The sequence below is a fragment of the Ranitomeya imitator genome, chromosome 7 (assembly GCF_032444005.1).
Source record: "Ranitomeya imitator isolate aRanImi1 chromosome 7, aRanImi1.pri, whole genome shotgun sequence".
Taxonomy (NCBI): Eukaryota; Metazoa; Chordata; class Amphibia; order Anura; family Dendrobatidae; genus Ranitomeya; species Ranitomeya imitator.
In genome coordinates this window covers 62415130-62428173 of record NC_091288.1, presented here as the reverse complement: position 1 = coordinate 62428173, position 13044 = coordinate 62415130, and the positions used below count along the sequence as shown (strand labels likewise).

General features: G+C 43.8%; 1 protein-coding gene across 21 annotated transcripts in view; it reads right to left on the bottom strand.

Moving 5' to 3' along the window:
* The window catches only part of LRRFIP1 (LRR binding FLII interacting protein 1), a 149198-nt gene extending 139315 nt beyond the window's left edge, over nt 1-9883 (bottom strand). For 8 of the 21 annotated variants that reach the window (XM_069733377.1, XM_069733350.1, XM_069733356.1 and 5 more), the window contains exon 1: nt 9178-9842. In XM_069733377.1, coding sequence (XP_069589478.1) covers nt 9178-9267 — 90 coding nt within the window. In that variant the 5' untranslated portion in view covers nt 9268-9842. Of the gene's footprint in view, nt 1-9177 lie in introns of all 21 variants that reach the window. The other 13 variants (XM_069733370.1, XM_069733374.1, XM_069733380.1 and 10 more) reach the window with 3 other exon arrangements.
* Between the last annotated feature and the right edge of the window lie 3161 nt (nt 9884-13044).

Genomic DNA, 13044 nt, shown 5'->3' with positions numbered 1-13044 from the left:
CAGAAGAAATGGGTGGACGTCCTTGGAGCTGAAGAGCTTTGGTATCCTATCGGTCACATCCTTGATCATCGCACCTGGAAGGCAGCATACTTCTCTTGCAGTTATGTCCGGTCTGCAGATGGCTGCTTCTGTGCCTCTCAGTAGTGAGTCTCCCACCACCACCACTCTTCGTTGCTTCTTGGCTGTACTTTTTGCTGTCACTTGTTGCTGTGTGCCCTTTTCTTTTTTGCTTGCTGGTATTGCTTCATTCTTAGGTGTGCCATCTTCATCCTCTACAAAGATTTGATATCGGTTCTTCAGTTGTGTGGTTGGTGATTTCTCCATGGTCTTCTTGCTTCTTTTGGTCACATGCTTCCACTCATCTGCTTTTGGAGGTTCTCTGACACTTTTTGCACCTTCTGTGACCAGTAGAGATGCTTCTGTTCTGTCTAGAAAGTCTTCATTCTCTTTGATGAGTTTCAAAGTTGCTATTCTTTCTTCCAGACCCCGCACCTTTTCTTCTAAAAGGGCCACTAGTCTACACTTCTGACAGGTGAAATTGGATTCTTCTTCTGGTCGATCTGTGAACATGTAGCACATGCTGCAGCTCACCATGTAGGTTGTCACATCTGCCATGTTGCTCCTAGATCCTGCTGACTTGCTGTGTATTTTCCTCCTTGTGTAATCTACTCAGCCAAGCTCTCTTGCAATAATGTCCTACAGGCAAAAATTCTGGTCCCGGCTGTACCCAACGATCTTCTAGCTTAGGGAGACTTCGCTTCTCCCAGAAGGCACCTGGAATATGCAAATTAGCCTCCTGAAGCTTGAATCCCTGGTTTGGTGATGCTTTCGAAGCAGCTGGTCCCGGCTGTACCCAACGATCTTCTAGCTTAGGGAGACTTCGCTTCTCCCAGAAGGCACCTGGAATATGCAAATTAGCCTCCTGAAGCTTGAATCCCTGGTTTGGTGATGCTTTCGAAGCAGCTGGTCCCGGCTGTACCCAACGATCTTCTAGCTTAGGGAGACTTCGCTTCTCCCAGAAGGCACCTGGAATATGCAAATTAGCCTCCTGAAGCTTGAATCCCTGGTTTGGTGATGCTTTCGAAGCAGCTGGTCCCGGCTGTACCCAACGATCTTCTAGCTTAGGGAGACTTCGCTTCTCCCAGAAGGCACCTGGAATATGCAAATTAGCCTCCTGAAGCTTGAATCCCTGGTTTGGTGATGCTTTCGAAGCAGCTGGTCCCGGCTGTACCCAACGATCTTCTAGCTTAGGGAGACTTCGCTTCTCCCAGAAGGCACCTGGAATATGCAAATTAGCCTCCTGAAGCTTGAATCCCTGGTTTGGTGATGCTTTCGAAGCAGCTGGTCCCGGCTGTACCCAACGATCTTCTAGCTTAGGGAGACTTCGCTTCTCCCAGAAGGCACCTGGAATATGCAAATTAGCCTCCTGAAGCTTGAATCCCTGGTTTGGTGATGCTTTCGAAGCAGCTGGTCCCGGCTGTACCCAACGATCTTCTAGCTTAGGGAGACTTCGCTTCTCCCAGAAGGCACCTGGAATATGCAAACTAACATATGAATAAGTCCAAGTTGAAATTACGTGAGCCCTTTTTTTGTATACCTTGGGATATTTGGCCCCTCCAGGGCCCTGCATCCTTATCTGCACATCTTTCCCAGACAAGTCTTTAACCCCTTTCAAACATCGAGCGTAATAATACACTGATGTCGGACACTCTCCCTTTGATATAGGCTGCGGTGATGAGCCCACATATTTTCTGGCACATGTCAGCCATTTTGAATAGCTGACATGTGCCGCTAACAGCCGCTGGAGGAATAGCGATCCCCCCGCAGCTGTTAATCCATTAAATGCCGCTGTCAAACTTTGACACTCATATCAAGTGAGTAATTCTGCTACATACAGGCAATCTGATCATCGCTTGTATGTAGCAGAGGCGATCAAGTTATGGCAGCTTCTAGACTCCCATGGAGACTATTGAAGCATGCTAAAAGTGAAACAAAAATGTTTTTAAAAATATAAAAAAAATATAAAATTTCAAATCACCCCCTTTTCAAAGTAAAACAGTGCTAAAAAAAATCAAATATACACATATTTGGTATCGCCGCGTTCAGAATTGCCAGATCTATCAATATAAGAAAAGAATAAACCCAATCGCTAAACGACGTAACGAGTAAAAAAGTCAAAACGCCACAATTACATTTTTTTGGTTGCAGCAACATTGCATTACAATGCAATAACGGGCGAGCAAAAGATCGTATCTGCATCACATTGGTATCATTAAACACATCAGCTCAGCACGCGGAAAATAAGCCCTCACCCAACCCGAGATCACAAAAAATGGAGACGTTATGCGTATCGGAAAATGGCGCAATTTTTTTCACAAACTTTGGAATTTTTTTTCATTACTTAGATAAAAAAAGAACCTAGACATGACTTGTGTCTATGAACTCGTAATGACCTGGAGAATCATAATGGCAGGTCAGTTTTAGCATTTAGTGAACAGGGTGAAAAAGCAAAACAAAAACATTTGTGGAATTGCACTTTTTTTTGCAATGTCACTGAACTTGGAAATTTTTCCCTGTTTTCCAGTACACTATATGTTAAAACCAATGGTGTTGTTCAAAACTACAACTCATCCCGCAAAAAACAAGTTCTCACATGGCCTTTTTGACCAAAAAGTAAAGTTTTGGTTCTGGGAAGAAGGGGAGCAAAAACGATAACACAAAAAACGAATATTCCTCCGGTCATGAAGAGGTTAATTGTGTCTATGCCTGGTTTTCTTTCCCTTCCCTATTCAGATGAGGGCTGGTTTGGCACATGGAAAGGCATGGCATTAGTGAGAGGGACCATCCATACTTAGGTACACCTTCATGTGATTGGAGGACTTTTGCGCCCTGATCCAAAACTGCTAAGTATCTTAAATTTTTAATGTTTTTATAGTGAAGTTCGTGTATTGATTAATCGCAGTGTGCTGACACATGGCGTATGTATGAATGAGGCCTAAATTAGAGGAAATTGCACCTTATTTACAAAATGTTGTACATATTTCATCATTTGAAAAAAATTTGAGACTAGCAATGAGCTGCCACAGAATTTTCAGTCTTTTGTTTTAACCCCTTAGTGACAGAGCCAATTTGGTACTTAATGACCAGGCCAATTTTTGCAATTCTGACCACTGTCACTTTATGAGGTTATAACTCTGGAACGCTTCAACGGATCCCGCTGATTCTGAGATTGTTTTTTCGTGACATATTGTACTTCATGTTAGTGGTAACGTTTCTTCGATATTACTTGCGATTATTTATGAAAAAAGCGGAAATATGGCGAAAATTTTTAAAATTTTGCAATTTTCAAACTTTGTATTTTTATGCCCTTAAATCAGAGAGATATGTCATGAAAAATAGTTAAATAACATTTCCCACATGTCGACTTTACATCAGCACAATTTTGGAAACAAAATTTTTTTTTGTTAGGGAGTTATAAGGGTTAAAAGTTGACCAGCAATTTCTCATTTTTACAACACCATTTTTTTTTAGGGACCACATCACATTTGAAGTCATTTTGAGGGGTCTATATGATAGAAAATAATGAAGTGTGACACCATTCTAAAAACTACACCCCTCAAGGTTCTCAAAACCACATTCAAGAAGTTTATTAACCCTTTACGTGCTTCACAGGAACTGAAACAATGTGGAAGGAAAAAATGAACATTTAACTTTTTTTTGCAAACATCTTAATTCAGAACCATTTTTTTTATTTTCACAAGTGTAAAAACAGAAATGTAACCATAAATTTTGTTTTGCAATTTCTCCTGAATACGCCAATACCCCATATGTGGGGGTAAACCACTGTTTGGGCGCACCGCAGAGCTTGGAGGTGAAGGAGCGCCGTTTTACTTTTTCAATGTAGAATTGGCTGGAATTGAGATCGGACGCCATGTCACGTTTAGAGAGCCCCTGATGTGCCTAAACAGTGGAAACTCCCCACAAGTGACACCATTTTGGAAACTAGACCCCTTAAGGAACTTATCTAGATGTGTGGTGAGCACTTTGAACCCCCATGTGCTTCACAGAAGTTTATAACGTAGAGCCGTGAAAATAAAAAATCGCTTTTGTTTACACAAAAATGATCTTTTCGCCCACAAATTCTTATTTTCACAAGGGTAACAGGAGAAATTAGACCACTAAAGTTGTTGTGCAATTTCTCCTGAGTACGTCGATACCCAATATGTGGGGTAAACCACTGTTTGGGCGCACCGCAGAGCTTGGAAGAAGAAAGAGTGCCGTTTTACTTTTTCAATGTAGAATTGGCTGGAATTGAGATCGGACGCCATGTCGCGTTTGGAGAGCCCCTGATGTGCCTAAACAGTAGAAATCTCCCACAAGTGACCCCATTTTGGAAACTAGACCCCCCATGGAACTTATCTAGATGTGTGGTGAGAACCTTGAATGCCCAAGTGCTTCACAGAAGTTTATAATGCAGAGTTGTGAAAATAAAAATTATTTTTTTTTCCACAAAAAAGATTTTTTAGCCCTCATGTTTTTATTTTCACAAGGGTAACAAGAGAAATTGGACCCCAAAAGTTGTTATCCAATTTGTCCTGAGTATGCTGGTACCCCATATGTGGGGGTAAACCACTGTTTGGGCGCACGGCAGAGCTCGGAAGGAAGGAGCGCCGTTTTGGAATGCAGACTTTGATAGAATGGTCGGCGGGTATTATGTTGCGTTTGCAGAGCCCCTGATGTACCTAACCAGTAGAAACCCTCAACAAGTGACCCCATTTTGGAAACTAGACCCCCCAAGGAACTTATGTAGATGTGTTTTGAGAACTTTGAATGCCCAAGTGCTTCACAGAAGTTTAGAATGCAGAGTCGTGAAAATAAAAAATATTTTTTTTCCACAAAAAAGATATTGTAGCCCCCAAGTTTTTATTTTCACAAGGGTAACAGGAGAAATTGGACTGCAATAGTTGTCCAATTTATCCCGAGTACGCTGATGCCCCATATGTGGGGGTAACCCACTGTTTGGGCGCACGGCAGAGCTCAGAAGGGAGGGAGCACCATTTGACTTTTTGAGCGCAAAATTGGCTGTCGTGTTTGGAGACCCCCTGATGTACCTAAACAGTGGAAACCCCCCAATTCTAGCTCCAACCCTAACCCCAACACACCCCTAACCCTAATCCCAACCTGATCCATAATCCTAATCACTAACCCTAACCATAATCACAACCCTTACCCCAAAACAACCCTAATGTCAACCCTAACCATAACCCTAATCAAAACCCTAAATCCAACACACCCCTAATCCTAATCTCAACCCTAACCTCAAACCTAACCCTAATCCCAATACACCCCTAATCACAACCCTAACCTTAACCCTAATCCCAAACCTAACCCTAATCCCAAGCGTAACCCTAATGCCAACCCTAACCCTAATACCAACTCTAATCCAAACCCTAACCCTAATCCCAAATCTAACCCTAACTTTAGCCCCAACCCTAGCCCTAACTTTAGCCCCAACCCTAACCCTAGCCCTAAGGCTACTTTCACACTTGCGTCGTTTGGCATTCCGTCGCAATCCGTCGTTTTGGACAAGAAACGGATCCTGCAAATGTGCCCGCAGGATGCGTTTTTTGCCCATAGACTTACATTGCCGACGGATCGTGACGGATGGCCACACGTCGCGTCCGTCGTGCACTGGATCAGTTGTGTTTTGGCGGACCGTCGGCACAAAAAAAACGTTCAATGAAACGTTTTTTTGTACGTCGCATCCGCCATTTCTGACCGCGCATGCGTGGCCGTAACTCCGCCCCCTCCTCCCCAGGACATAGATTGGGCAGCGGATGCGTTGAAAAACTACAGCTGCTGCCCACGTTGTGCACAATTTTCACAACGTGCATCGGTATGTCGGGCCGACGCATTGCGACGGCCCCGTACCGACGTAAGTGTGAAAAAAGCCTAACCCTAAATTTAGCCCCAACCCTAACCCTAAATTTAGCCCCAACCCTAACCCTAAATTTAGCCCCAACCCTAGCCCTAACCCTAGCCCTAGCCCTAACCCTAGCCCTAACCCTACCCCTAACCCTACCCCTAACCCTACCCCTAACCCTAACCCTAATTTTAGCCCCAACTGCTGTTCTCCTGCCGGCCGGCAGATGGAGACAGATGGCGGGCGCACTGCGCATGCGCCCGCCATTCTCTTCTGCCGGCGGCCAGGAGGAGCAGCAAGAGGATCCAGGGACACAGGTGAGTATTGTAGGGTCCCCGAATCCCCCTATTTCTCTGTCCTCTGATGTGCGATCACATCAGAGGACAGAGAATTACACTTCACTTTTTTTTTTTTTGCGGTCGCCGGTAAACAGTTAATTACCGGCGATCGCAAAACAGGGGTTGCTAAAACCGACCCCGATCATGCTCTTTGGGGTCTCGGCTACCCCCGGCAGCCGAGACCCCAAAGACTCTCGCGGGGCCGGCCGGCGAGCGCACTGCGCATGCGCCCGCCATTTTGAAGATGGCGGCACCCACCGGGAGACACGAGGAGCACCGGGGGAGCTAGGTGAGTATTGGGGGGCCACCTGTGACCCCTTTTCTCTGTCCTCCGATGTGCGATCACATCGGAGGACAGAGAAATTAAAAAGAGATCGCGGTTTGTTTTTTTTTGCGATCGCCGGTAAACGGTTAATTACCGGCGATCGCAAATGCGGGGTGGGTTAAAAACCCCCCGAATCATGTTCTCTGGGGTCTCGGCTACCCCCGGCAGCCGAGACCCCAGAGAAAATCGGCCTCTGGGGGGCGCTATTCACTTTTTCCACAGCGCCGTTAATTAACAGCGCTGTGGTTTAAGTGCCCTTAGCGGCCGCCGTTAAAAGGCGTATCGGCGGTCGCTAAGGGGTTAAAGCCATTTTAAAGGTGAATACCTAGTGATGAGCGAATGTGCTGGGATACAGTGTTATCCAAGCATCCTCGGGTTCCAACAGAGTGTCTACGGCGTGCTCGAAAAATATGTTCGAGTCCCCGCGGCTACATGTCTCACGGCTGTTAGGCAGCTACAACACATGCAAGGATTGCCTAAAAAACAGGCAATCGCTGCATGTATTGTGGTTGTCTCACGGCTCTTAGACAATCAGCCGCAGGGACTCGAATATATTTTTTGAGCACGCGAAGGCACTCTGTTAGCACACGAACATGCTCGGATAATACCTCTTCTGACCACATTCGCTCATCACTATTGAATATAGTACTTGGCGATCTCCAGCAGTCCCAAAGAGAATGAATGGAGCCAAGCGTTGCATGCTTGTCCTCCTGTCTATTCAGATGGGCGTTCTGTAGCGTCTTATTTTCTAGATTACTGTGCGTCCCAGTCAGGTACGGACTGGAGCTGAAATTCAGTCCTGGCATTTGAAATCACACAGGCCCATACTGTCCCCGTCCCCATGAACCAGATGGGATATATCACTAATATTACCCTGGATGGAGGAGAGGAAGATTTACTACATGACCAAGATTTCTAATGATTCCCGTGGCCTCCTGGGGTAAGTCAGCAACTTTGCACTCTGTCACAACTCTCAACAGTATGGGAGTCTTGAGAACACCGATTCTGTTAACAACGTAGCAGACAAGGCGGCCATGACCAGACAGGCCCTTCTGGCATTTGCCAGATGGCCAGTCCGGCCCTGGTCCCAGTGGCCTTTCCACCCCAGCAATCAGTAAGTTACCCCCTATTCTATCGATAAGTGATAACGTTAAAACTTTCTGTAACTAAAAGAGTTTTATATTGTGCAACTTTTTATCCAAAGAGTGCGAACGTTATGTTGGCCAATTTGTAATTTTTATTCTAGAAACGAGCATAAACTGATTGATGAATGTGGGTCAGCGTTCCTTCTAATGTGTAGCAGATTTACATCAGTACATTAGAAGAATAAGCTCCGTTATATCCAAAAATGGTAATCTAGCATAATCCTGGTATATGACAAACTGGAATGACTGGAGACAGGAAATACCGCATATCCCTGGACTCTAAATTTTACAGGAAAACGGGACTAAGTTCTTCCTGATTGTAGTTTTATTGAATCCATATTGTATATTTTAATTTTTACCAAGTCGGTGCAGGATAATGTGTAAGTGATGTCTGTGCAGCCTAGAGTAACCCGAAAATGCTCACCCAGGAAAAAAATATAATAGAACGACACACAAACATCCTGCTGCGGGATGGACTAGCATTAGATCATAATCTTAATTCCATGCTGTAGCAGCTGTATAAGTCTCGGCTGTAGTTAGTTCAGTTGTCAGATCTACTAAATCAGATTGATGATACAGATCAGACTTTATAGAGAGACGCCCATGTGCCATCTGCCCTGACCCAGAGCTGCTTTCCAGAGCAGGCTATTTTAGGCAATGTCTCAGCAGGAAGGACTTTGGGCGACCGACTATAAAACCTAGGTCTCTACACTAGATTACAGTTTTGATCCGCAGCCTAACTATTAATACATATTTATATATAGTGCATGACATGCAAGGAGAAGTTGTGGCCCTGGAGCAATGCTCCTGGATAAGTGAACAATATTTCAGATAAGATATATCATTTATGACCCAAACCAGTCACATAGCCATCAGGGTTCAGAAAATTTTGTTGGTAATTTATTTATTTATTTTTAATTTGATAATTTCTCTGGTTAAAGCAACTTTGTAACAGCCGATCTTGGACTTTCTATTGTCACTCCCTATTTTTGAAACTAGACATGATTGCGGAATCAATGAGGAAACAAATGGTAATTATTATTGGGGACAGAAGGCTTAGGCCATCTCGGTCCCTGACAGCAGCGCCAGGTGACACGACAGCTGAGAGACCCCCGGCTTTGGATATGTGACAGGGAAAGAAAGGAGAGCTCTCCAGGGGCTCACTTATGCCTTGTATATGGTTTTTAACCTCATATTTGCCAAGGAGGAGCGTCCATGTTTCTATTATCCCTATGCCATACATTATATATTCATCATCTCCAATTGTAAATAGAATTACATGCATTCAGCAGTAATAGAACTTATTAGTTGTATTAGTGAGGGCCTTATCTGTACCTATACATCGGCTAGATCATCATTATCACACACACATTGTATAACGTAGTCCAGTATTTATACATCGACCATTATCAAATCATTACACTCTCCGAAAGTGTCCACACTCACCTCTCGAGCTATCTGATTTAAAGCATTGTCCTCGGCAGACAGTATTTCTCTGTTGGGGTGTCTTTTCCTTCCGGGGCCCTGGGTACCCATTTTTCTCTTTTGAGGTATCAGTGTTTGTACAAGTAGAAGGGGTCAATCCAAATTCCACATGCAGCCTCCTCCTCCAGGTGAAGCTTCAGCAAGAGAGCTGTCCACTATAGCAGCGGTGGCATTGCAGATGGGTCTGATGGCCTCCTCCTGACGATCTCACCACCTTTTGATGTCTATTTTTCCTATCTTCTAATGGTGTTACCTGCAGGCTGTGTATGCGTCAGTGGATCTTGCTTAATTTTCCCTAGAATGTGAAATCCCAGCATATGCCCTGATGGAATTACTGCTACTTACAGACATGCGTGTGTCATCATACAGTGTACTTACAGCCTGGATACATGTGCCTCTCTTGTCCTTGTCTCAGTGTGTCCTCCACTGATCCTGCTCCTGCTGATTAGGGTTTCCTTAGCTCTGTATCCATATACCTGCCATTCATGTCTCCTAATTACACCAAATATAAACCCACTCTTGTTACATTATCCCTCTCACGCTACTGTTTCCAGATTGTAAAAGGAAATGGGTCAGATGTTCTTCCTCTCTGCAGGGTACTCCCCTCCTTTCTCTCCCTCCTCTTTCTCTCACCTCCTCATCCCTCTCCTCTCCCCCTAAGCTCTGCAGCTGACATCAGTGCAGGGGGAGGACTGATACAGAATGCACACAATCTGACTTTATCCATTGGGCAGCTCATTGATTCATTCGTTTTTTGTGTACTGTATGTCTCCACACGGATGTGTGTAGAGACCTTGAAGCTCCTTGATCTCTGGTGGTCGGTCCTCTTGGTTTACGAACCAAATTCCAACTCGCATGATCTCTGTTAAACATACATTACAATATATTATTAGGATATTTACATATCTTATCAAAATATAATGTATATAGGCAGGTGTGGAAAAAATGCTGCAAAGTAAGAATGTTTTAAAAAACAGAAGTGTTTATTTTACAAAAGAGAGATCTAAATCCAATCAATGTTTGGTGAGACCACACTTTATTTTCAAAACAGCATCAATTCTTCTATGTACACTTGTCACTGGCATACAGCTTGTAAAGCAGCTCTGCAGGGGGTTGTTCCAAACATATGGGAGAACTAATCACAGATCTTCCGTGGATGGAGGATTGCACAAATTCATATATCCATCCATGTAATCCCAGGTATACTTGATGCTGAAATCAGGGCTCTGAGGGGTCATTATTACCACTTCCAGGTCTCTTTTTATTCTTGTTTTTGCTGGAGACAGTTCTTATTGACATTGGCTGTATGTTTGGATTTGTTGTAAAGCTGCAAAATAGATGTAGAGCGCCTTAGATCAGACACCTTCTTGATGGCATTTTCAGATGTATTATTAGCTCCCTGTTTTTCTCAGGATTTAGAACACCTTTAATCTTGACCAAATACCCAACTCCTATTCCCTGAAATGTAGCCCCAAACTTACAAGGAGCCTCCACCATGCTTCACTGATGTCTTCAGACTCTCATTATTGCACTGCTCTCCAGCCCTCTGGCAAACAAACGGCCTTCTGTGAAAGCCAAATATTTCACATATTGTCTTATCAGTCCAGAACACCTGCTGACATTTTTCTGCACTCCAGTTTGTGGGTTTATGTGCATAATACAGTCATCTGGCCTTATTTTGATGTTGAAGGTGTGTTTTTTTCCATGAAAACCACTTGTGGACAGACTTCTCCAAACAGTAGTGGATATAATGGGGGTCCACTGGTTGCTTCCAGATCTGAGCTGAAGCCACTGCTGGACATCTTCCGATTTTGAAGGGAAGTAAGCATGATGTATCTCTGATCTGTTGTACTAAGTTTCTTGGCTGACCACTGCATGCACAGCTCTCAACATTGTTTATTTTTTGGTGTCTTCAATTCTGAGAAATACAGGCAAATACTTATCCATCGTGCAATACCATCAGGGATTCATCTAACTAGAATCCAAATTTATATATAAAGTTTGGAAGTCTGTATACTATCTGTCTATATTGTGATAGGTTGACTCACTCCGCTGCTCTCAGATGTAGACACAGGATCGCTTCTTGGGTTAATCTTCTGATGGTTTCTTAAACACGGCATAAACCAGTGCAGGATTTAATAAAATAAACATTGCCTTTCTGGCATAACGGCAAAACAAAAGATAACTTCTACACAGGCCATATGCCTGCGAGATTCATCCGCACAGGATCTAATAACCTTCAGCTCCCACTGGAACTACCGACTGGAGATTTAACTGTCTCCAGACATACTGAGAAAAAAAAACACAGTTGCTAGACATTTAACTTCACCAATCACACCCTTGGGGAGGATCAATTGGCAGTCCTGCCCATCTCTTACAGCCACTCACAAAAAACCCAACCCTGTCATGGCCAGTTAACTCCTCTGCACATAACATGCCGGAGAGAAACTTCTGGGTTTCACATCACAAAAGATAGCAATCTTCATGACTCTTATCTCCCCACACATACATCGCCAGTGACCCTGTCACAATTTATACATTACCAGTCAAAAGTTTGGACACATCCTATTCATTCAATGGTTTTTCTTGTTCTTACTGGACTGTGCACATTAGAGATTCAGACTAAAGTTGGCAAAATCACAAATAAACACGTATGGAAAGAATTAGTAAACAAACAAGTGTGTAAGAAACGAGTTTATTAACCTTATATTCTTCAAAGTAGTCTCCTTTTACTATAATAACAACTATGCACCCCCTTGACATTATCTTGAGCAGCTTCATCAGATACTTACCTGCAATGGCTTTCCAACAATCTTGTAGGAGTTCCCAGAGGCTACATAGTTAATACGACTTGAAAAAAGACAAATGTCCATCAATTTAAACCTAGGGATAGGAAATCATAAAAAGATGTTGCACTTGCACAACCACAATGCATGATCCAGTTCCAACAAGCTAATCTTTTCCTTCCGATCCCAATTGTTGAGCCTTTTACTTTCACTCTGCAGTCCAACTCACCCTAAACCATCTCAGTTGGGTTGTGTTTGGGAATTGTGGAGGCCATATCATCAGAAACAGCCTCTATCCTTCCTTTTCTTGGTCCTTATATAGTCTGGCGGTGTGTTTTGAGTGATTGTTATGTTGGAAAACAAATGATGGACCCACTAAGAGCAAACTAGATAGGATGGCATCATGTTAAAGAATACTGTTGTAGTCATGCTAGGTAAATATGCCATGAATTTGGAATGAATCACAAACGGCGTCACAAGCAAAACACCCCACTCCTACACACCTCCGCCTCCATGCAGCACAGAGAAAACTACACATGTAGAAACCATCTGCTTACTTTTTCTACATCTCACAAACACATGCCAAGCAAATTTGGACTCATCAGATCACAGTACAGATTTTCAATGATGTAATGTCCAGTCCTTGTCTCGCTTGGCCCAAGCAAGTCTCTTCTTTGCGTTCCTCACTAATGACTTCTTTGTAGCAATTTGACCACAAAGGCCTGCTTATCATACTCTAGACCACAGGTCCCCAACCATTCTGACCTTGAGAGCCACATTCAGCACTGAGAGACGGGCGCAAGCCACATTCAGCTCTGAGAGACTGTTGCAAGCCACATCCAGCTCCTGCCCCCTGACAGTAGTGACACCCTAAGCCACTTATTACTGGTATAGTGACAGCCAAAGCTTTTCCACTGAAATCGCACCAAGGCAATACGCCAAGCTCCAGGGTTTCCCTATATTACCCCCATTCAGATGTGCTCTTCTGTGAACGGCTACACACAAAAGTCACCATCTAGAGGATCATTCCATGAAAGGAAGA